Below are 25537 nucleotides of genomic sequence, written 5' to 3'. Positions count from 1 at the left end.
CTGCGTTGGTAGGCCTGTGACTCATCAGTGGAGCTCCGGGCTTGTTGATGGGAACTCTGTCTGCATTTAAATATCCTGGAAGAGGAGGTCCCTGGACAAGGTCGAAGTAGTAGGAAGAAGGTTTGAGACTGTGGTAGCAGTTCAGGTGCTGTTTGCACATTGAAAGCCAGATTTCCACGGAGGTGTGTGCGCTTCAGTTTTGCAGGTGACTTCATGTGATGTGTGATGATCTTGGTGGTCTTCTTGATTTGTTCTTTTATAGGTCAGATTATCGGCAGTTATAGCAGTTGTCTGTCCAGCTGCAAACAAACACAAATCAGATGGCAGAAAGTGCTGTATTTAGATATTGTCTGCTATAATGATTTCTCAGGTGTAATAAAAGGGAAGAATAGTCATAAAATAGAGAATACAATATTTAGCTTCTGCTGTTTCAACAGTTGTTAAAATGTGACTTATGTAACTCACTGTGGCTTTTTTAAGATGGTGGTCTAGGTCTGCCTCTCTTCTCGGTACAGCATACCACCTTGTGGAGGTTTTTATCATAAACTATGATTTTTAAAAGCCACATGGAACATTGTCAAACCTCTGAGTACCGAGGAAATAAAAACCTATTTTAAATAGAAGCTGTAAAAATGAACTAAATACTATGTATAGTGTTTGTTCCTGATTCTTGTGAAATCATTTAAGTTCATTTTGCTAAATATTTAAAAAAACTACTAGCTTTAAATTTTACCCTTGTCTTCATGCTCCCTTCATTTGTAAACCAAGTGTAATTTCCTTTTTGAATTTAAGATCTTTTGAGAACTTCTGGTAGAGCCTTCTGTGTAGAACTGCTGTTAAATGCACTAATTTAAGTTTTTAGTAAATTTGTTAAGGAGGTACTGTCAAGGTATAGAAGTGGCATTACAAGAGAAGAGTGTATTTGGTTTCTTTTGGAGGGGTGAAGGCAAGCATGCACAAACCTTTCCATATGCACTGCGTGCTGCCGCCACTTAGAAGGCGGCCAGGCATGTAGCAGGAAAAATATTCTTCAGTACATTACTTCTTGGTGTTTACCAGTCTGTCGAGCTTCTGCCAAAGCCAGCTGCAGGTGGTCTCTCTCCTCCAGCAGTCTGACAAGGGCAGGATCAGGGCTGTTCCTTTAGTGCTGGCCTGTCAGAAGTGCACAGTGGAGATGGATGGTCGCTAACCCAGGCGTGCTGCCCTGAAGAGGAAGGTGGCAGTGGGCAGAGCTCCCCCTCTGCCATTTCCCATTGATCCCCAGGGCAAGTGGTTGGTGTTCTTGCAGCCTGTGCTGAGCACCAACCTTTCCTGCTGAAATTCTGTCCCGTGGTTCTGGGCAGTGCCCCTAGCTCTCTTCTGCCTCCCAGATGCCTGTACTCTGCTTTACTACAGGCCAAATTTGTTTGATTCAGGACAGATTGAAGTGGGGCTCTAAATGATTGAAGAGGACTATTCTAGAAGGAAATGCAGCTTTCAGAAACAGGCAGTTCTTTCTATGTGCTGTTTTTCACCCTTAGCACAGACTTGCTGCTCTCTGAATCCATTTTTTGGGTATTGGCTGCATTTTTGCCACCTTTTTTTTTTTTCCATTGTATATTGCTGCAGAGTCCTGCAGAACCTTCTCAGGTAGTGCAGATGCGTCTGTCTTCTCTGTCAGTGCTGGTGAGAGCTAAGGGTAATCACTTTTTTAGATTTGTGTAGTCAGCAAAGCTGCTACCCTTCTTGGGTGCAGTTAAAGTGGTTATGTGAGCTCAGATGGAGCACAGGGCATATAATCAAGGTGCACAGGTTTTTCCAGTCAGGGGCCCCAAAGGGACTGATTTGTTAGCATTGTATCTGGCTGTCTTGTAACAGACTAAGTGGTGATTTTCCCTCTTGGCATGAATCCACAGCAAAGCAAAGTTCAAACTGTTGTCCCTCTTGGTCTATTGAAATGGCTTAAAACTGTTTTCCTATGATGTATCACTTGGGGTTTATAAGGATTTGTTAGTTTTTTGTGGAAATCCAAGAAAGGAGCAGACTTTGAAAAGATGTTTTCCGGTTTTTGTTCACAGTTTGACTTCTTAAGCTTTCAATTTGTGCTTTCAGTCTGTATTTTAGTGCCTAAATGATGTTTAATAAGAACATGCAACTTGAACTCTGTGGTTCTTTAAGTCGCTGGTGTGTCAGATAGCTAGATAGCCGTTCCATAGAGTCTACATTGTGGACTTATCAGGCCCTGTTCTGTTATACACGTTATTGCACTTCCAGTTAAATTCTGCTTCTGTGAACAGTGGTGACAAATGCCTCTATATAGTAATACCTCATGGCCTCTGTCAGAATAAGAGAATGAACTTTGGTGTTGCACAAGATATAAGCATCAGTTTAGAAGCTGTCTCATTTTTACATCTCAGAAATGGCCTGTTCTCCAGTTAATTGATTTAAATTTTTTGCCGTTGGGTGATGGATTGTTGAGCCTCAGTGAACAGGTGGGACATCTACATACATCAAAAAATGTTAAGCTCTTCTGTATGTGCTTTAAAAATAGATGCTATTGAATATATGGCTGCTTCAAATTTGTATTCCACGAGTGCTTTCCATAGGTGGTAGTATTGAGTAACATTTATATAGCGAACAAGATAGTCTAGTTTCAAGCTGGTACAGAAATCTTTCTTTGGTTTCATGTGTCTGACCCTGCTCAGGTTTGTGGAAGACGTGGAGTGTGGTGGTTTTGACTTGGGGAAGTGAATGTACAAAACAAAGACAAGTTAGACTTGCCTTGTAGATAAAAACAAGTATTTTTTGGTTTGATGGATGCTTTTGAAGCAGAACTATATCATATATTGTTTGCAACTGGTGGATTAGTTCTATGAGTTATCTTCCTCAGTCTTCGAAGATGCAACTAAGTATGCTTGTTTCTGTTACTGTGGGGAAAAAAAACAACCCCCCAAAAAACCCCCTTAATTTTTTTAGCAGCCTGAAATCAAGCAGCAGATACTTGCAGTAAAACAAAAGCCTTTTGGTGGCATTTGGTTTTTAATTTCCTCCCGCATGCATTTCCTTCCTGTCCGCTGTGCAAGTTTGCTGAAGATGTAAATGTCTCAGACTTAAATACATTAGTTAACTGCACGTTGAGAAGGTACTTGATAATATATATTCACACACACAACCCCCCACAGTAGTCACACCTGCTGAGGTCTTGGCCACCAATATGGGAGCAGAGGTCTGGGTTGTTTGTATATGAGGAAATAAGTATTCATGCTTCTGAGTTGTGTATGTCGATTATAAACTGATGCAAGTGTGAATTTGCAGAGATAAACTGTGTGGTTGCATTCCCACATCTGCTCTCTACTAAACGTTCAACTTCTGGCATTCCCACATCTGTTCTCTATTAAATGTTCAACTTCTGGGTCACCCTGTGATCATACTTGTTTGCTTCCACCCCTCCCTTACTCCTATCCTTTACTTTCCAACATTCCAATTATTTATCCTCAAAATCCAAGTATGCTTCATTTCTTATAGTACTCTTTAAAAAATTGTTAATCTGACTGGTGTACCTTTGCCTCTTATTCCTTTATTCTATGGATGTAGGGCTGCTGTCTGAAGTTCCTCTTACATTGTTCCACAGTGCACGTAGACAATTTAATTTCTGTATTTCTGTGAGAAAATTGTTCTTGCTGACGTCTGTTTCCTTTGTCAGCCACTATTGCAGTTTTACAAGGCAAGGTGAACAGAGCTAACTGGATGGAAATCACTGCCTTTGAATTTTGAACTGGAGGCGAGCTAGAGCTTTAGTAATGCATCATGATGTGAATTTCTTCTCACTGTTTGAATTTGCATGCTAAGTGTTGCTGCATTTATGCTTATTATAAGTTAGGAGTTTCATGTTTAAAGATGCCCATTGTGGCACTAGCCACTATAATCTTTCTGCAGTTGTGCCTGCTGAACAACATAGAACAGAGCGTAACGTGTTTCAAAAATTAATGCTTTTTTATGGGTTAAGTAAAACAGTGTTCACATTGCGGCATTATAACTGGAAAAATGCAGAAATACCGTCAATGAAGATCTGAAAATCTGCAGTGTTCTCTATGGTCTGTAGTCTTGACGCTGGAGTGGAATGGAGGCAGGGGTGTCCCAGGGCTCTGTCTCTGTGCTGGCTGGAGGAAGAACCATTAGCGGTCAGATGGGCAGCCTGAGTAAAGGGGCTGTGAGCTGAACAATGAAGACCACTTGATAGGCTAGGGAGGGGCAAGCAGGGGAGATAACAAATCTGAAGAAAGGGACTGGAGTTGCCTGCCCACGGGGTTAAAAGGTGACCTTCATGGGTGATGCAAAGTTGATCCATTTTCCATGCCTGTTTTGAGGTCTTTTGGTCTGAACTATTGCAGTGCTGAGCAGTCACTTCTACAAGCTGCTGTCACTTGCGTGAAGCTTCTGTATATTATTGCAGAATTACCTGAAGGGTAAGGTCCTTGGTCACTCATATTGGTTAGGCGAGGTTTGCAGGTAGGGGTAGTCTTCTGTGAAAATAACCAGTGTAATTAGGGAAAGGAGATGAGTTTTCAGGCTTTTTTTGGCTTTAAAGTAGAACCAGAAAATCTCAAAAATAAATACAAGCGAGAACAATTCACATTTGACTTTACTACATATCCATTAGACCACTTGATAGATGGCAGGGCTGGTACCTCTAGAGAGTAAGGGAAGTGGTAGATGGAGTAATAAGGTGTCATCCCTTAGAAAAAGAGGGAGATGATTCTTGGCTTGTGAAACAGAGAGAGGTTAATGTGGTGAGAGGAGGTGTGCTATAAACCTATGTCTTGACTGGCTTTTGTAAGTAGAGTTACAACTTTTAGCTTCTCAACTCGTGCTGAAAGGTGCCCTTTAGGTCTATCTGGAGGATATGGAGTGAAAGATCTGAGAGGGAGATAGTGCTTTGACTGATTTGATCACTGAAAGAAAAGTTGTTAAAAGCGAGGATGAAAAAGATGAGCTGATGGTGTGTGTAAACTTGTTCCTGTAAGTGATCAAGGCCAACGTGGTGATGATGTTCCTGATGGCTGTTAAGGTGGTTTATATGGTGGCATAGTTGTGAAGAAAGTTGTCTTTTCATGATGAAGGCTTGTTTTCTGCTAGTTCCTTTGTAGTCTCAGAGCTGGAGCACGTGAAAAATAGCCTCTGGATGGAATTAGGTCGAATAGTCTGTCATGGAGCTGCAGGGGCCTGACTTGGTAGATGCTTTTTATTCTAGTTGGTCAGTCAGCGTTCACAAGTATTTCAGAGTATTGCATTCCCATGGCACTACTCTCCCAATTCATACTTGTGCCCAGTGTTACTCCATCCCAGGTGCAGAATCTGGCAGTTGGACTTGTTAAATTTTCATTCCATTAATCATTGTCCAATGCTCCAATCTATCTGGTTCCCTCTGTAAGGCATCTTGTGCCTTGTGACAGTCAACAGCACCTCCCAGTTTAGTATCGTTGGCAGATCTGCTAACGGTGCATTCAGCTGCTGCATTCAGATTTTTGGTAAAAATTTTGAACAGAACAGGCCCTAGAATTGAGCCCTGAGGAATACCGCTGGTGACCGGTTGCCATCCAAACATAGCCCCATTCACTACACTCCTTTGAGCCCTCCCATACAGCCAGTTCTTCTTCCAGAGCACCAGGTACCTGCTCATCTTGCAGTTGGACAATTTGTCCAGAAGAGTGCTGTGAGGGACGGTATCGACAGCCTTACTAAAATCCAGAAAAACACTTTATCTACTGCTTTCCCTTCATACACTAGACGGATGACTTTATCATAGAAAGATATTGAATTAGTTAAACAGGACTTCCCTTCTGTGAACCCGCATTGACTGTGCTTGATGATTGTATAGTTCTTTAAACGTCTTTCAGTAGCTCCTGGTATGATCTTTCCCATAATTTTCCAGGTACTGAGGCTGGACTAAGAGGTCTGTAGTTTCTTGGGTCTTTTCCTCATGCTCTTCTTGTAAATTGGAATAGTGTTGGCTAGCTTCCAGTCAGCAGGGACCTCCCCAGACCTTTGGTAGATCCAGAGGGGTCCTATTGTAATATCTGCTAGCTCCTTCAGTGCTCTGGGGTGAATCCCATCAAGCCGTATGGACTTGTGGACATTCAGCCGATACAGCTGTCCCCTTAACGATTTCAGTGTCCACAAACAGTGAAACACTGTTGCTGCACTCAGGGTCTTTGACTCAGAGGACTGGGCATCCCAAGGTCTGTCAGTATTATTGCGAGACTGAGGCAAAAAAACCCTCAACATTGAATGCCTCTGCTTTTTCTTATCCCTGTTAGCCAGGTGACCATCTTCAACAAGTATTGGTCCAATGTTTTCCTCAGACCTCCAATTGCTATTAATGTACTTAAAAATGCCTTTCTTGTATCTGAAACAACATGCCAGTTTTAACTCTAGTTCAGTATTGGCCTTTTGTGTCTTGTTCCTACGAACCATGACTCTGTAATCTTCCTGCAAAGATTATTTGTTTCCAGAGATTGTGCAGTTTCTTTTTCCTCAGGAGCTCTAAAAGGAGTTCCCTGTTCAGCCAGGCTCATCTGCCCTGCTTCCTATGACACCATGGGATTGCCTGCTCCTTCTAAAAGATGAATCTTAAAAAAGATCTAAAAGAAGCCTGCTGCTTGTAAAAGATGAATCTTAAAAGCTGACCAGCACTCATGGACCCCCAGGCCCTCAAAAGCAGATTCTTGGGGAACGCTACTAAGTGGCTCCCCGAGTAGCTTAGTTTTCTCTCCTGAAATCACGGGTAGCAACTCTATGTACAAAATAAAACAAAAGTGTGGGGGTGGGAGGAAGAACAAGGGAGGAGAAAGCAGAGTGGTATATAATGGCATAACTATAAACATGCATAAAAGTCATGTAGCTTCTACTGGCTGTTCAGATGTGTTCTGAGATTTCATTTTCACTCTTGCTAAGCATAGTTTTATTTGTATAATAGTACAAAAAAGTAAAATTATGTAAGGCTTACTACAGCGTGCCTTAAAACTAAATATTTGAAGGAAGATTTGTGTGCTTTGACACCTCTTCTGTCAACTTGTCACCTTTTTTTTTTCTTGTGGTTGAGAATTTGATGATTGTGTTCCTTTTTTCCAGTAACTGAAATACCACTTTTGTAGTTATTGAAACGTAACTAAACCACAGCACCATTTGCAGAGTAATGTATGTTATGTGTGTAAAATCTTCGTGGTTAATAGCATATTTCAGCCTCTGTGTATTACTTTCCATAGAGTGTTCTCTGTGGTCTTGTTCTCAAGATGTGAAAATTGTTTACTTTCCCCTCAATATATCGCAGAGTGAAATTGGAGCAGTTGCTTTGTGTACAAACAGCAGCCTAGAGCAGGTCAAATATGAGTTACCAGTCATCGTTTTACAAATGCTGTATCAAGAGAATATTAAGGATGCCAAATCAGACATTGAGAAGCTAAGAAGTAACAATTAAAATAATTTGTGACCTTCACTTTCTTTTTCCTCCTTCTGAACACCATGTGACAGCCTTCCATAGGTAGAACACTGTGTAGTTTTCCTTCCCCTGCAGCTGCTCCCTCCATATCCCTGCCACTGTTGGTGCTTAGAACAAGAGCTTGGTGTATGGGGGAAACATCAGTGCTGCTTTTTATTCTTGTATTGCTTACCTAGTTGCCTCTGACTTTGTTTACTAAATGTACTTCAAATGCTTCCCTGTATATGGAACTACATTGGAGCTTCAGTGTTCAAATTCCTTACAAATGTTAGTATTTTTATCATCACAGCTTTCTAAAAATATTGCTGGAGTGGTAGAAATGGCATTGTCAGAAATCCACCTTGAATCCAGGCTTTCCCCAGCAGGCCTGTTGTCTGTTGGCAAGGCAGTCAGGAGATGGTCTGTGCTCCAGGAGAGTCCTGCTCAATCCTACCCTGATACTGCAGCTTTGGTGTGTCTGGCTTCTCCCCGCTCCCAACCCCTCAATTCAGTTTCTGAAGAGCAAGAGAAGTAGAGAAATCTACAGGAGCTGGGCTCATCTCCTCTAACTTCAGTAAATTCATACTGTCGGTCTTGCTGGTATATCTGTGTAATATCAACACAGGGGTATAATTGTCACAGCTTATCAACCTGATACTGGCTATCTGATGGACTTGCTTTCAGTGGGCCCGGTTTATCTGAGGTTCTGGGTTGTGGACAGGAAGCAAGCTGTCTCTGTAGGAGAGAAGAAAAATAAATCAGCTTGCAGGGCCCATATCTGTTTGTACTGGTGACAAACTGGTTCATTTGGGGGGAAGTATTTGTGATTTTTATGTCTTAGTTTTTCCAAATACTGCCTTTTCCAAATAATCTAGAGAGATATTTGGTTCTTATTTTTGACTAGGTCTGTTATCAAAGTGCGATTTTTCTATTTCTTCCAGTGCCTTTACCAACGCAGATTGTAGTAACATCTGAAAATTTCAAAACCATCTTATATTGGCAATACCCACCTATGTCTGAAACTCCTCGTTTTATTGTGGAAATCAAACCCTACATGTAAGTTCTTATTCTTATTTCCTGTACCTGATGTTCTCTAGAAGCGTATAAAAGCAATCGGTGCATGGTAAATTCTTTTATTTCTGTGTGGGGAAGTCATTAGGGTGAAGGTTACGTAAGTGTAAAATAAAGCAAAATTTGTCAAGTGACAGGATGGTTGAGGCTGGCAGGGACCTCTGGAGGTGTCCAGCCCCCTGTTTGAGCACGTTAGCCTAGAGCCAGGTTGCCCAGGACCGTGTTCAGATGGCTTTTGAATATATTCAGGGATGCAGAGTTCACAACCTCTCTGGGCAACCTGTGCCAGTGCTTGGTCACCCTTATAGATATTTTGTCACAGGCAGTGTATTGTACAGTGTTGTGCAGCTGAAATTGTATTAACTATTACTTGATCTGTTTCTACAGTTTAGGTCACTATAAGATCATCTCCACGTGCATGAACATTTCAGCTCATTTTTGTGATCTCTCAAGGGAAATACGTGAGCCTTTTGCCTCTCACTGGCTTCGAGTTAAAGCTGTTGTTGGGTCACAACAGTCTGACTATGTTGAGACGAGTGAATTTATTTTGAGAAAGCATGGTAAGTTCCATCATAAACTAAACCTTGTAATATTTTCCCTAAATTTAAAAAGGTAGTAGTTATCCTATTTGCTGTATTATTTTGTCTCATTTGGGAGTACCAGAAAGTCAGGATTCCAGGATGAAATAAAGTATGATGGTTGTTCAGTAGGAACTTCTGTAGTTCTGCCTCTGTAAGGACTTGTTAGCCCTGTCACTGCAGCATCTGGATATTTTTTTCAAAACTTCTAAAGGCAAGAAGGTAATGCTGATGGTGCACTCTTGTCCATCCTTCCCATATTCTTGCTTGGTGTCCCAGACACCAGTTTATGGTAGGGAACTGCCACTGGGAGCTGTGGACCTTTAGGTAATATTCAGGTGGTTGGTGATGCCTTGCTTGACACTATAATCCGATGTACTGACAGCTTTGGGTGTCTAGATGCTATCCAGAAGCTATGGGAGTCCACTGTAGCTGAATAAGTAACAGTTACTCATTGTTCACATGAACCCTTTGGGCTGCTTTGGGAGAAATCATAGGTTTTCATATCAGTATTGTAGGAGTAAATTGTGTGTCTGGACTCTGGGATAACCTGTCCAAAGCAGCGTGGCAGGCCCCAGTGTTGTGTGGGACAGTATATGTGTATGCAAAGCAGACACAACAGAGTGAGGAAAGACTGAGAGACTTCCTCTTGTACTTGCTCCATTCTCAACGTACAGCTTTCAGGCAGAACATTGCCCATGCGCTTCTCCCTGACTTGGACTGTGCTTTACCCAATGCTCCCATGACTTGGAATCAGTGACTGGTTTCCAGTGTTTGACGAAGGGACAGAAATCATGGTAATGTTGAGTTTGATAGTTTGTAGAAAAGTGGTAGCCATGCATGGAGGAGAGGGACAAAATAGTTTTCCCATTGAACAAGAAACTTACATGTTCAGTCAGATCATTAGGCACAAAAAATTAATGTAAGCTATTGCAACAGCAAATCAGGCTTCCTAAGTACTGTTGCTCAAGATGAGATTTGTTTAGATTTTCAAATAGCCTTTGTTTTGGTACAGTATGGTTTAGCTCAGTGTGATTTATTTTTTTGTTCTGTTCTTGTTCACACATATATGTTTAATTGGTTTGGGGTTTTTTGTTGTTAGTGAGCTGAATTTTTATGTCCTTATGTGTATAGGAAAGCTGGGTTGCTTAGCAGTGAAATTGTGCACAGACAGTTTCTATCCTGGAAGCAGATTCATGAATGTGTCCAAATGCCTCCATTACTTCTAAGTGTCACAGCTATACAACATTAATAGCATTGAAATAAACATGTAATTCTTCTCCAATCTCTGATTAATTTTGGGAAGCTAACTATAAATAGCATATTTTATGGTAAAAGCTTTTGCCTAATAGCAAAGGCGCAATGTGTTGCAGGAAAAATGGGACCACCAAAACTGAATCTCTCAAGGCATGATGATAAAATCATAGTTGATATTTACCATCCTGCATTCCCATCTGTGGAGCTTCTTCCTTGGATTGAACAAGAGCTCACGTACTTGGTGACTTTTTGGGATAGTAAAAAACAGGTAAGTACCAAAATGAAAACTTCAAATTAAGACGACTTGTTTACCTTAAATGCATAAACAAGGGGTTCACTCCTATGGCATGCAGAGCCAACAGATACCAAGAAAATAGTTGAACGTAATGTAGGACTACTGCCCTAAGATGTCAAGTGCATCATACTGGAACTGGAAGGTCTGGTTTTTATTTGTCCAAATGGGTGTCTTAGAACAACATGATTCTTGCATTATGTATGTGTGAGACAGTTACTTTTTCCTGTTCTATTGCTTCTGCATATATGCTAAAACATTGGTAACTTTACTTGTGCCCCTTTCACTGGTCTAGACAGACCTTTCATTTAGGAAGATTACCTTTTAAGATAGTGATACCACTTTATTTAGTAATCATGTGAGTAGTAAAGAGGGTGAACTTGAGGAAAATGGTAGTAGGTATGTTTGTTTATAGTTACCTATTCATATGTATCCAGCTATATGTGCATTAGGAATGCACATCTAGACTATCAACAGCACAAATTTTAGCTGAAAGCACCATGATGTAATCAAATACAGCATCTTAAGGTAGCTCATAAGCTGTTAGCCAAAGTTCACAGAGCTTTTGCGAGAGACATAGATGATGTAGAAACCACATGTAATGGTGTGCTAACATTTTTAGAAGTGTTGGAAGGTACTGTAACATTTATATTGTTATATCAAATGATGTAACGTGACTTTCGTTTTTTGCAGGTTGAAGAAGTGTTCCCTGAAGACAACTGTACGGTGGATAAATGTAGCGTCAGCATCCCAATTCCTGCTGAAGGTTCCACTTACTGTGTTTCAGCAAAGGGAAATTTTTATGGTGGTCTGATGGTTGGTGCCCCATCAGACAAAAGCTGCATTCATGTTCCTCTCAAGCAGATATTGAGTAAGAGGATTCTAAATATTAAATAAGGACATCCTGAGTCTGACTAGAGATCTGATCTAAGTATTCAGGCTCTGATGTAGCCATGGGAAGTCTTGGTTGCCTGTGGGAGAATATGAAAAAAGGGAAGGCAGGGTTATTCTTTTGCAAGTGCACTTCCCGGTTCTGAAGACCTTTAAAGATCATGTATTATTTTCAAATAACTGACTTTCCTGGATGCTTTTTATGCTTCATTGGTATTACAAAGCTTGTTTCCATTGCATCTGATCATTGGTGTAATTAAGAAATGACAAATGGACCATTCACCAAGTTAGACGGTTTTCAGAAGCCTTGTCTCTCTTCTAGCAAATGGCTTTTTGCTCAGCATCATCACTGAGGAAAATCTATATACTTTCCTGAGTTTGAGCAACTGTAAACTTGTCATAAAATTGAGGTATTAATGTCTTAATTAAAGAGAACAAAGGCAGCTAGTGATGCAATGTTATATCTCTGGTAAGCTCTTACAAAAATTTTAATGCTACTTCATTATGGCCCAAAACTTCACTAGAGAAAAGAATTGTTAGAAGCAGTTGTGTTTGTTCTTTAATGACCAAAAGCAGTGGTATGATTGAGGAGAAGGAAATTAAAAGAGAGTTAGACTAGTGGAATCTTACTAGTAACAGTTTAAAATTCTGTGGTTTGGAAGATTTTGTATTTTAACTTTATTGTACATAGAGTATGTGTAATATGTCAGTTAACATGCTATCGCATGAAAAACGTACAAATATATTCATCCCCATCTGTCACCTCTAAGGAACAAAAAATAAGTTACAAAATTCCTTTACCTCTATAAAAACATGGTTGTGTTTATAAAAAATGAAAATCTTCTGTCATTCTAACTATTTGCTTGTTACAATGCTTTATCTATAAAGTTTTCTTGAGTGAAAAAGGTGGTAAATTGACAAATTCACACATTGCAGCTAAGCATTCTGAGCTATTCCTTTTGGAAATTATTCTAAGTGGTAAGAGCAGTGGTTTATTTTTCCAAACTCCCTAACAGATTTTGTTCTGACTTCTTAGGCATACAATATATCAACATTCTGTTTGGTGTTATTCCGAGCCTGAGTCTAATGTTGATAGTGTGTTGTGGCTACAAGAAACTAAGGAAGAAGAACATAAAGCTGCCTAAGTCTTTGGTAGGTTCTGACTTCTTATCTATGTCAGATTTTTAATATCCAAGTAAACTTTTATTACTGTAACATCTTTATGCCTGTCTCTCTCTCTCCTTTTTTTTTTTTCTAACTGTGGTCTCATAGATATTTAGGGCTTACACCAGTCTAATATTCTGAACAGCCTCTGCAACCAGATGCATTGTACTTGTTTTAGGTTAGACTTCAGTCTCTTTTTAACTGTAGCAGCAGTAGTTGGTCTGGTTTGAGAACTTAGTTCTTAAAACCTCAGTGTGTGTACATAGGCAGGTTTGTATTCATTCTGGAGGCAGAGACACAGAACCACAGAATTGCTGAGGTTAGAAGAGACACTTTGAGATTGAGATAGAGTCCAACCCTTTTGCTCAAGCAGAGTCAGCGAGAACATACTGCCCAGGACTTTGTCCAGATGGGTTTTGAATACCTCCAAGGAAAAAGACTCCACAACAGCTCTGGGCAACCTATTCCAGTATTTCAGCATCCTCACAGTAAAAATGGTTTTCTTGCGTTCAGATAAAATTCTGTGTTTCAGTTTGTGTCCATTTCCTCTTGTCCTGTTACTGAACACCTGTGAGATAACCGCAGCACTTAGCAGTAATGACTTATTCTTAGCGATGTGCAGAGTAAGGGGAGGAGGGGAGTGATAGTGCCATAGGAGGAGGGAAGAAAATCTAGGGGAGATATGTTCTCACACTGAGCAGTCAGGGAAGAGGTCAGCAGCTGCTCTACCTTAAAAGCTCCCTGTAGCCATCTTTAGGAAGTGGAGTGGATGTGACTTAAAGAGCAGCAGCACTTCTTGCTTTCACATCAGGCAAGAGTATCTGACAGGCATAATGTCCTCCTGGTGTCTCGTTGGTCACAGCAACTGAGCAATCAGCAGCAGTTGAAACAACTTTCAAGAACTGCCATGTGAGGCAGTAGTAAATGGTAATCTCAGTGGATGCAAGAAAACTCATAAGACTTCTATAGAGAAGAGGTAATGATCTTTAATTCCACGTTTTTCAACTTCAAGACCCTTAAAAATGACTGCTTCATAGCACGTGCGTAGCTCAGTGCCCAAGATCCCCTGGAGCCTGCTTTCTCTGAAACAGACTATTAGGAGGTGAGATTGCGGTGACTGAATGGATGGGCTTGGATAGGTTACATTGTAGTAAGCAGTAATTAGTGCAGCACAAGATGATTTGTCTCATTCTAAAATGGTACGTACTTCTGGTCAGACAAAGCACTCCAAAATCCATGTTTCTTTCCATAGACTGTGACAGAGCCATAAGACTAGTTCAGAGATAGCTATTCACACTGTAGACTTCAAAAAAATTCAGATGAAACCTCTCTGATGGAATCTACAGCTAGACCCCAATGACAAAACACAGGCCTGCAGAAAAAGTGAGACACTACAGTTTTTTTTCATGCTCACACCAGTATGTAACTGTCTAAATCTATTAGCATCATGTCCTACATACAAAAATTACTCTGTGTGTGTGAAGACTGCTCATTATAGCAAGACAGCTCATCCAGAATGACAGTGCTGTTGCTCAGTGAATTCATAGTTATTCTGGCTTCCCAGTACTACTGTGGTATTGTATCTAAGGGATGGGGGGAAAAAGATGATCACACGAATAGAATGTGTGCTCCTGAACTCCTGTGAGCTTACTGATGCGTGCTCCAAGTTCACGTTTTAGCTCACCTTGTAGAAATTAATTTGTGTGCCCATATTCTCACTTTACTGGGCGATATGTCATCTTGTGATTCCTAGGTTCCAGTGTACAGTGTCCAGTCTGGTTCACATGCTGCATCGTGTTTTGTTGTGAAGGAGCTGAGTAAAACCTACAACTCTTTATATATAAAGATTTTTACCTGGGTGGTCAAGCACTCAGACAACTACCCTGTGGCCTCAAGCCTGTCAGTGTTCAAGAAGCATTTCAACCAGCTCTTAGACGTATGGTTTAACTTCCAGGTTGCCCTGAGTCAGGGGTTGGACTCCTACAATCCCTGTAGGTCCCTTCCACTTCAGGATGTTTTGTGATTCTGTCCGTTTCCATTGAAGTTTTTAGTAACAAATATAAATTGTGGAGCTCATAAGGGTAGTTTCAGTACAGGTGATATGAATAATATGGGAATTTAAAATGAATAATAACTTATGATTAATTATTGATTATTTTGATTATTAATCATTTTAGGTAACGAATAATGTAAGTAATATGAATAATAAGTTTAATGATGCGAAGTTATCTCTGTAGGCTTCTTGGAGCTGAGAGCCTGTCGCTGACCTTTGAATTTGTACTAGATACTTTTTTCCATACAGGTTATGACCATTGTGCTTTACCCGAGCTTGTCTGAAAACGAAACATCTAGGCAGTTTTTCCATCTGTTAGAAGGCTAGGCAAGGTATCCTAACATAGGTCTACTGCCTTCCGGTGATCTGCATTCCGGCAGCTTTAAGTAGGTGCTAAAACATCATTTGAGTGACTTTGGGTGAGTTGGAATTCTCCAACAGTAGGAAAAATAAGAAACAGTAACCGTCAAGCAGCTGTCTTTGTGAGCCTCACATACCCAAAGAAAAGAATAAAAATAGCCATTGCCATTTAGATCTCAAGAATTTTTATATTGTCTTTTCTGTGCTGTTTGTGACTGCCAAGAATAACAGGTCGGTGACATACAGGTCCTACTTCCACATTGCAACTGTCTTTCAATATGAGTGTTGAATGATTACCTTCATCAGAGAAAATGTCCATTTAAATGTTTTAAACATCCTTACTCATAGTAGGATCCTACTGGGAATATGCATCTAGTGAAATGGGACAGATTCTTTTACAGGACTTCATCATGCTAGTCTTCTGCTGGGTTACAGGAATCTGATGTTTCAGTAGTGCAGCTGTAGTTAGAACTGTCCATTTTCTTTCATTTCTCACAAAAGATATTTCAAGAGGCTGTCTCCTTCCACCCGCCATCTTCAGTCATTCCAGTTTGTCCTGTAGTAGATATTTGTTGTAAGATTTGTGGTGAGATTTACTCACTTTAAAAGGAGCCTGGCTTTAATTTACTGATATGCTGTGGGTGTCATCTTATGCTTATGCCCATGTCTTTTTTTCAGTGCCTTACCTTTAAATGGTGGCAAATATTTTAGTGGGTAGAAAACACCCACTCTATAAGAGAAAGACTCACTGAAAAGCATCAACTTAGATTTTTTTAGCTCATACTTCAGTTTTCTGCTATCTGCTGGTGCTTTTTCTGAGCCTGACATGACGGGAATGTCAAGGCTGTGTTTTCTCACAGTATTCGTAGAACACTTACGATATTCATGGAACATCTAAGAATTTTCTTTGTGACTCTGGCTTTTTTAGTTGTACAACGTATTTTTGATTTGGAGAAACTGTAATTGTTCCTGTAAATTTTGACTGACTTGGCACAAATAATCGTCACTTTACTAGAGAGAAGCTGCTTCATTAGCTTTTGTGAAGATTTTTACTTTCTTCTGTGAGTGTCCATAGGGCAGTAACAGTCTCCTGTTTCTACATTTGCACAGTATTAATTTCTTGTGGAGCCATGCAAAGGCCATGCAGATTTTGTCAAGGTTTTTCAAACTCTCTTCCAGAAATTGTGCACCTGAAAATTACTAGGAATTTTTAGGTGGACAAGCCCTTAGAAAAAGAAACAAGCTGCTGATTACCTTAACTCTTAAGGATTCCTTGGGATATGTTATTTGTAGATAACCTTGAGCTTGGCTTCCACTGGTTTAATCTCCTTAGTCTGTTGAGACAGTGAAAGACCTGAAAGCTCAGGTGCTGTCATTGGAGACAGGAAGATACCTGAGCACCTACATGTGCCAGGAAGTCCTGCAGACATCCAGCTTAAGCTCACTGACTGTCAGTTTGCTAGTATTAGATAATGTACACAAAAGAAAAATATTAACTTACCTATGGTAAATAATTGTCTTCAAATAGCAACCATATCTTAATAACCTTTGTTACTTGAGATGCTTCGAATGGAATTCCCGTTAGTGTAGTAAGCTGTGATTCTTCTCTTTGAAGCCAGAAATAACTGCATGAATTGCTACACTTTCTTGTAGTCATGACTTAGTGACTCTTAAAGAAACTTTGGTACCAAGAAATCCATGAGTTTTTTCTGGTGGCTTCCTGCTTTCATGCAATGGAAGTGTCTTTGCACCACCTTGCTTTAGTCAAAAACTCAGCAAGAGAAAAATGTGTTTCCTTTTTGAGAACAAAAGTACTGGATGTAGTTGTATAGAGAGTACTTAACTTTATCTTCAGGATCTATCTTTAAACATCACCAGCTGGCACTGTGAAATGCAGAACCTGCGCAGAGTACAAGGCATTTTCTTAACACATTTTAGGACTAATATTTTAAACCATGTGAATATCCTAAAAGGACAGAAACAAGGACTCATTGATTTTTGGTTTTAACTTTAGTATAGCATGTACCTGTATGGGGAGAAATGGGAAGTGGTAAATGCAGCTTTTAGCTATAGTTTCTGTAGCATTTTGTTTTAATTCACATTCCTCAAGTGTTCAAGCTTGCACAGAGAATGATCTTCTCGTGTCATTTACTGTGTGACTGTTGGGAGTCAGATTTTTTGCTACCCCCAAAAAAACTACAGATGCTGGTCCCTTCAAGGTCAGTGTTTGTATAGCATAAGTATCCAATATTTTTTTCATATATCTGTATAAACAGGTTTTCAAAACGTACGTTAATCCTACCAGCTGTTCATAACATTTTCAGTATCTACACATTATCCATTGTATTCTGGTTTCTGTAGCCATCTCTTAAGCACCTGCTTCTTATGGATGGGTGGTTTCCATACATACTCATAGGAACTACTCTGAGTATTCTTTATATAGTACTCTGTTTCCAAATAGCAAAAATTAACATCCAGAAAGCATGATGGCTGAATGGCAGCTACTTTGTAGTGTGGTAGATTTTCTGTGTCAGGAGCCACCTTAATGCTCCTACTAGTTTTCTAGTAGCAGCCCTTGATTCCCAAGGGATCACCTCACCTTAGTGGTGCTAACACAGCTGTTTGTAAAACTCACTTAGATTACAAATAACTGCTCTCCATGGAGTGTGTGTTTGTTTTGTGGCGGCGTTGGTGTTTGGGTTTTTTCTGGTTGTGTGTTTTGTTTTTAAACTCGAGTAGTTTCATTGATCCAGCATAAACCACATAACATCCACAGATATCAGAGCAGCTGAGGGAAAGGGTATGGGGCTGAAGTGGGAGATAAAGGCAAGTTCTAATGAAGTCAGCACACTGTGAAGGTATGAATATAGAGACTCACAACCTTCTGATCAAGGAACACTCTTGAAAAGCACAGTCAGATTTGGTTGTAATGGTGCTCTCTGTTCTTAAACTAATACAGACTAAGAGGTTCTTTTTGCCTTTCTTTTTTGCTTTTCTTAACATGATTTTTCTCCCCCTTTCCTCCTTCTACCTACATCCCTTTCTTCTACATTTGCCTCAACCTGTAGTTTGTCAGATTATGTTTTTTACTAAGTATCTAAAAAATGTGACTATGTACATTATAATAAGAAATCAGCTTGTTTTATCTTGACAGCCTGCGATACACATATATAGTGAATGAAGTTTGGAAAAGGATGCAATTCATTGAATAACCCTTTCTCCCTACGCTTTCTGTTAGCTTTTGGGAACACCATCATCCAGCTGAAAATTTACCCTACTGTTTTTCCTACATATTCTTGAAAACACCTTGGGGAAAAAAAACCAAAACACAAAAACAAGTCAGAAGAATCTGAACAGCCTGAAGGCATGTCAATAATCATTTAAAACAAGCTGGAGCCTGGCCATTGTAGGAATGTATGTTCTTCCTGGGGAAGGGTTTCAAAGTGTAACATAAAAGCTTGTCACAACATTGAGGGACTGCTTGGAGAAATAACTAGGAACACTTGAGCATAGATATAACTACTAGTATGTGTACAGGTTCTCATGTAATTTTAAAGATTGTTTTCCAAAGTTCACTTCTCTCCCAGTTGAGACAGTTGGCACAAAATACTACAGTCGTTACAAGTTGCACTCAATAGCTACAGAGTATGCAAGGTTTCCTCAGCTATTTGAAGAGCATTACAGCTTTTTCTTCCTTTGTTGTTTTCTTCTACATTACAGACTTCAAATGACTTAAAATACAGTGAATGACATGAATAGATTTGGTCCTTGCAAATGTGTCTGCACTTAGAAAGCATTTTTTTAGAGCTTGCATAAAAGTGTTAATGGAACAGTTGAAGTCACAGGTACAGGCTAATGACCTTGCCAGATTCTAATTTTGCTAATTTCTGTTGGGATTGGTTGTAACAACATTAAATATGTATTATGAACTTGTATCTTTTTTTTTTAACCTCTGAACTTTGACAGAAGGTGAAGGCAATAAATTAGGAGACTATGTGGAACTCAAAGTGATTTATTATTTTTTGTTATTTTTTTCCCCGCATTTAAGGTCAGTGTCATAAGAAACCTGAACACAGACAGCATTCTAGAATCAAAACCAGACACAAAATACATATCTGTAATAAACTTCATGCCAGGCCAGACGGTGCTTCCAGTGAACCATGAAGTAACCTTGCTGGAGGTACAGCCAGAAGAAGAAACTGTTAGTCCTGAGAATTCCGGTGAAGGAGCATCTTCTGCTTTGGCTGATGCCTCTGGGGGAAGAACAGAAGAGGTGTCTCTGCAGGAAAGCACAGAGGAGGTATCTTCTGGTGATGAACAGAATCACAAAGTAAAAGAGAGTTATTTCATTTCTGACAGTACCCAAATGGATATCTGCAGTAGTTCTTCAGGTCCAGAGATTTCTACCACAGAAATGCCACAAACAGTTATTCCAAGCAGCTGTCTCAAGTTTTCTGGCTATGACAAGCCTCATGTTCCATTAGATATGCTGATAGATGTTGGTGAAGAGCAGCCTGTGATTGCTTACAGGCCAACTGACTAACTAGGATATCTGAAGTGTTTAACTAGAACTCAGGAAGAACAGCATTACTGAAGGTTATGGAAGGTCTGGGTTATGTTACGGATGTCTGCAAGTTGTGCTTGTTGTGGTCCAACCAGAGTAACCAGTACACAACGTGATACAGTGGGATCCTGAAATAGGACTGAGACTAGTGCCTGAGAACACTGCAGAGTGAGGGGATGTTTCGTAACAACCACTTTCAGAAGTGTTTGTGTATAGGACATAACTCACTATTTCCTACTGAAATAGCGCTCTGATTTTTTAACTGTACTCTATGGAGAACAGACTTCAGGAAGGAGTATAAAACAGCAGCTGTGTCACTATTACCTTCTGTTTCAAATCCTTTTCAAAATTAATTCAATGAACATAATGCTTAAGAAATCCTTCACTTGGTTACAAGAGAGATGCACAAGAAATATGTGAGAGTTTTTGCCTTTATTAAAGGTATTACATTGCTTGTCTTTTTGAGTATTTTTGTATTAAAATGCTACTATTTCTTTTAAGTAAGGATATACCTATAACCTTTTCTTGTGTATCTTAAGAATTTAATTTTATGCCCAAGAACCAGTTAAGTCTTTTTTGCAATTAGAAGTATGTACTTCTAGGATGGTTGCTTTGTACATTTCAGTGAGTAAACAATAGACTTTTTCTTTTGTAAGTCCTGTGACTAAAAAAGCTATTTTTGAAAGTGCTGTTATTTGTGTATAGCTGCATATAGTTTGGATCACCTAGATGCATTGTGTAACCTGTCATATTCTGGAAAATTCCTGTGTTAGCATGCTAGTTGATTGTCATTGGGGGGGAAAAAAAGGTGTGTAATGGGTAGTTGCACAAATTCTTCAGAAGATGTTTTCAGAATTCAAAAGCCTGCTTGCCTTCGGAGTATTTCTATCCTAATTCTTACAGCAGTATGATTTTTTTTTTTTAAAGAGAAATCAACAGGACTTCTTCCTAACATGTTTTCTAGCAGATTGTGAAAATGACTGCTGTTTTCATCTTTTTATGATGTAACTTGGGAACTACAGCAGATTACCTTCCTCTAAAAATACACCTTAAGACAATAGAAAAGTAGTGTGGTAAGTTACTGTCATGCGGCGGCCCTGTGAATTCTGTAGTGTGAGACTGTAGTTTTGAAAACTGAAGGATGAGGATTTTATTTTTATATTTAAAAATTTTCAAGTCTAATGCCTGCAGTCCAGTTATTTCCCTTTGGTCAAGATCTGATAGGTATTTTCTGTTTGTAAGAAGTGTTTACAGTAGTTCTTAATGAAGCTTAGTTTGGAAAAAAAAAAGTTGTTTTCAGACACAAGGTGGGGCATTCATACAAAATTACGTCTTTGTTTTAAAAGCTATTTTTAAATGACATTTTTGGAAATGTTTGCATGTTGTAGCAGGTGGTTTTAAAGCAAAACCGGTGTCACAGTACTTCTGTCCTCATGTTTCTCAGTGGCATGAATATTCCTAGGATAAAGTTAATTTATACAATTTTCTGGACTGTTTCCTTTCCTGCAGTTATGGGACATTAACCATTGTGGTTAATGTCCCATAACTACGTACGTACTCAGTTCCTAAAGATTTAAAGACAATAGCTATTTTCCCTTCTCTACTCACAGAAATATAACAGATCAGTTAGCAGGGTTTTGGTAGTTTTAGGAAAAGCCAAATTAAATAGGTGAATTTTTATTGTTATGATGTAATGGAAAGCCCAGCTAGGAAGATTTCAGTATATTAGCTGGCTTTGAAAAAGTTACTGCTGGATCTCACTACATTTGAACATAATGCAGAGACAAATCAATGTTACTTGGTTTTTGGGTTATTTGGGTTGAGTTCCTGAAGACAGTGCTGGTTAGGATCCACTAGTGTGTAGATATCTCCATTGCAGAAGTACAGAAAGTAACCCTCTTGATGTTGCGAGAAAGCTCTGAAAATCACAATTAACTTGCACTTGAACCTTCAGCTAAACCAACTTTTCATTTAATGTTTCGCCACTGAAGCCTGCTTTCAGCAGTCTGTCTACTAAGGAGGGGAGCAGCTGTGTCCTGTGCAGAGCTTGAAGTTGATGCCTTTTCTTTCAGACTTTCAGGTTTGTTGATAAATACAGATTGCAATAAGTGCCTCAAGACTAAATGTCAGTTAAGTGTTTTGGCTCACAGGGGAGAAACAGGGTGTTAAAAACTGTGAGGTTACCTTATTTTTTGGGAAGAAGTTTCTGATCAGACAGTTTGCTGAGTATCTTCTTTGCTACTACTCAGAGTATTTAATTTTATTGTAATTGATAGCTTGTTTTCAATTTGTCAGTTTTGTCCCCAAAAAAATATGTTGCTGTTATCCAAGAAGATCAGGAATTTGCCATAGTAGTCATTCCATTTGGTATATCTGCCTCAAAACTATTTCAGAAGTATGTAATTTCTTGGAAATTTATATATAAAATATACATTAATAAAATAGATTTACGTTATTAACAGTATATTAAAATCCTGGCACTTTTAGGAAAATTATTAACTAGGACTTGGCCTCTTAAATTTGTGTGAACATAAGAGATCACAAAGTGTTTTCTGTTCTGGAAGGTTTTCCTTTGCTGCCACATTGGAAGAGGAATGGTGTTTTTTTTGCCTATGTCAGGGCAGATAGATGCATTTTAAAACCAAGTGACACTCATATTTTTTTTCCCTTCCCCCTGCAATACTACTGTATTGTACGTTGTCCCAAATCTTTCAAGTCGTGTGGAGTCTTATGTGAGTAAAAGAGACCAGCCAGGTGTTAGGATATAATTAAGGACAAGGATGTTAAGATTAATCAGAAATGACACTGAAAATATATCACGAGCATACGGGGAAAATTTGGCATGGGGCAGTTAGTTCCAGAGTAACAGTGCCCTTCCGTTATATGTAAGCTGAAAATCAAGCACAGGAGTATGAGTGCTTTGTGCTATGCAACAGATGCATACACGTGAACAGCTGACCTCTTGTAACTATCACAAGGTTAAATGTATTTTTTAATGAAAATTTCTGAACTGTGATTACAAAAGCCACTGAATTGTCGCCTTCCCTGTGCAGGTTTGTTTTCTGTGTGCTCTGTACTTAGCAAGTAGCGGACAGCACAGGAATAGTTTAGATATTTAAATTGCTCAGGCCGGCTTGCAAGTTTTATAATTGTGAAATAGAGAAGTTTAAGGGTGTGCAAAGCATCGTATTCTTCTGTTAGCTGTGACTAGCTGAACACGTGAGGCCACCGCGAGACCAGAACGTGTTCCCTGGGTTAGTAAGCTCTATTTCCCCCAGCCTTTTTTCTAGCAGTTGCTAGTAGTGGTACCAAGAGAGAGCCTAAAAACAGGGCAGGTGCCTGATGGTGTTTCTGCTAGGATATGACCCAGCAGCCTACAGTGTGAGGACTTCTTGGGACAGGGAACATGGAAATGCCTTTCTAGGTGCAGCTAGTTGGCCTTGGGTGAGCAGCTCTGTAATACCAAATACCTGTGCCATGTGGTTTGGAAGCTGTCAGGTAGTAGTTATCTATGCATTTTCACTTAACTACTAAAGTTTAAATTTATAAATTAATATTCTTGCAATGAAGTAGTAGTTTGCTTAAGCTTCTGGATATTCGTTAGCACCTTGACATGGGATATCAAAGTGCCTGACACAGGTTCAAAATCAGCTGGTATTCATCCCTTTGATAGACATAGCAGCTATCCAGTATGACATGTGTAGAAATTTTCATCACTTCAGGCTGTTTCAGGTGGTTTTTATTCTTGGCTGCTCAGCATTCCTCCCTTCCTTTCTCCTAAAGATGATTTGGGAGATGATGGAATGTAGGACTCCAAAACAAAATATAAAAAACAAAAAAAAAAAAAAAAAGACTTAACCCCTATATCCTGTGTAAGAGAAATTGCACCAGAAAACTTTGGCCTAATCCCTGACAACATTTCTAAGAGCTTCCTTAGTTCTTGTTTTTTCATGGACATTTTAACCTTTTATTATGAGATCTGCATTTAACAATGAAGTATTGTGGTAAAGCTGCGTGCTGGCACAGAAGCATCAGATGTTCTTGTTTTATGATTTTTCCACATAAATCTGTAATGTAGTTTAAAAAAACCATTCTTGTCAAATCCACTGACATCTGTGGAAACAAGACATCTTGTAGTGTCCCGGTTACTTAGAACACACATGCATATTTATATGTAGTCCTTCACTAGTTAAGATTGCTGGACATGAAACTTGCATGAGAAGAGCTGTTTTTCTCAAGGCTGGAAATAACTGGTTGCTCTGAAGTGGTGCCATGTGAACAATTTAGGATTAGTAAATAAGAACTATTGTACTTAATTCAAATTAATAGTTTCAGCATGTCTTAAAACAAAAAAAACAAAAAACCAAAAAATCAACCCCCCCCCCAAAAAAAAACCAACCCAAAAAACCCCAACCAAAAAACCACACAACAAACCAAAGAACCTTTCATCTTATAAAATAGGTGACCTGCACAGATTTCTTCAGTGTGGTTTTTAAACACCAGTCCTTTAACTGTGAAGCCCTTGTTTATTAATACGCTTTCTGTATTCTCTAAATGAATGCATTCGTTGGGCTAGGTGGCACCTCCAGGGGTTTGTGGTTCATTCTTCTCCCTAGAACTGCATTGTTCTTCCTACACGTTTCTTTAAAGACTCCACAAACCTATCGGGCAATTTATTCTAGGAGTTCTTTGCCCCCACAAAGTATTTTCTAAGTTTTATGCAAATCTTACTGACTCTAGAAACTTCATTATCCACAATGAGCCTGCTGAATGTACTTTGGTTCTTGTCTGAAATTTGTAACTAAAGTACTTGTAAATATTGTAAATTTTAAATGTTTTTATTAAAAAAAAAAAGAACAAATGTGTGTGCTCACCTTTTTCTTACAGTTAGCTTTTGTACTGGAGGCTTAAGTCTGCTTTTGAAGCTTGCTCAGTTCGTCACGTATGTAGCGTGTGCTTGAGCGTTACTGAAAATGAATACAAAACACTGCGGGAGGTAGATACAGCATGTGTATGTAGTCATGTGTAGCCAGGTACTGTACTCTACTTGCCAGATATATTAGCATGTAGAAGGATTAGTTTTAAACTAAGGTTGCCTGTCATTTGTTGAGATACCCTTTGGGTGAAATGCCATTCACTCTAGGCAGTGGTGGAAGTCTGACTTTGAGGGCATGATTTACATCGGTTTGTTTTGAAAGAGGTCTCTCTTCTGTCCAGATGTGAGGTGGTGCCTTCACTGTACCGCAGGAGTTGCTCTTTGAGAGGAATGAGGGCTGGCGCACTGCAGCTCTTTGAGCCGTGATTCTGGCTACATCATCAGCTTTGCGACTTCTTGTTTGCATTTGGACACTATCGATGCAGCCTGCAATAACTGCAGCCCAGTTCTTCCGCTTGAGCCTGGGGCCTCTACTTATTGAAAAATTACGGACAAGGATTAAATGGTCATGCAGGCTGAATGGCTTAATTGCTACAGAGCAAGGAAAGCTGGGGTTCCATGAGACTATGATCACAAGTGTCTTATTTATGTGATGTTTATGTCTTAATAGTGGGCATGTGTATTCTTAAATATATCTTGGAAATCAACTGTTTGTCTTCTAAGTGTCATGGTAATTTAACCAAAAGAATGTAGGTTACTGTTAGAGGAATTTTGGTCTCACTTGTCTGTCAAATCTAGAATGTGCAATTTAAAAAGATTTTCTACTCCTGATCAACATGTTTACTCCTTCCGAGTAACTTAAGATTGAGTAACACCATTTCTGGGCTTATTCCAGTAAGAATATTCATACCTTAAGAATTCAGATTTTCTTAGAAATGGCTGTGGAGATTGAGCAGAGTCAGAATAAATGGAGAA

At 39.4% G+C, this 25537-nt stretch overlaps 1 protein-coding gene across 4 annotated transcripts in view; it reads left to right on the top strand.

The window, feature by feature from the left end:
- The window catches only part of IFNGR1 (interferon gamma receptor 1), a 33314-nt gene extending 9232 nt beyond the window's left edge, over window positions 1-24082 (top strand). For all 4 annotated transcript variants that reach the window (XM_037393053.1, XM_037393055.1, XM_037393052.1 and 1 more), the window contains 6 exons: window positions 8398-8512; window positions 8915-9087; window positions 10479-10630; window positions 11348-11525; window positions 12582-12697; window positions 19171-24082. In XM_037393053.1, coding sequence (XP_037248950.1) covers window positions 8398-8512; window positions 8915-9087; window positions 10479-10630; window positions 11348-11525; window positions 12582-12697; window positions 19171-19665 — 1229 coding nt within the window. In that variant the 3' untranslated portion in view covers window positions 19666-24082. The remainder of the gene's footprint in view (window positions 1-8397; window positions 8513-8914; window positions 9088-10478; window positions 10631-11347; window positions 11526-12581; window positions 12698-19170) is intronic.
- Window positions 24083-25537: the final 1455 nt, after the last annotated feature.

This window comes from Falco rusticolus, chromosome 6 (genome assembly GCF_015220075.1).
Source record: "Falco rusticolus isolate bFalRus1 chromosome 6, bFalRus1.pri, whole genome shotgun sequence".
Lineage (NCBI taxonomy): Eukaryota > Metazoa > Chordata > Aves > Falconiformes > Falconidae > Falco > Falco rusticolus.
This window is presented reverse-complemented; position numbering and strand designations above follow the sequence as displayed.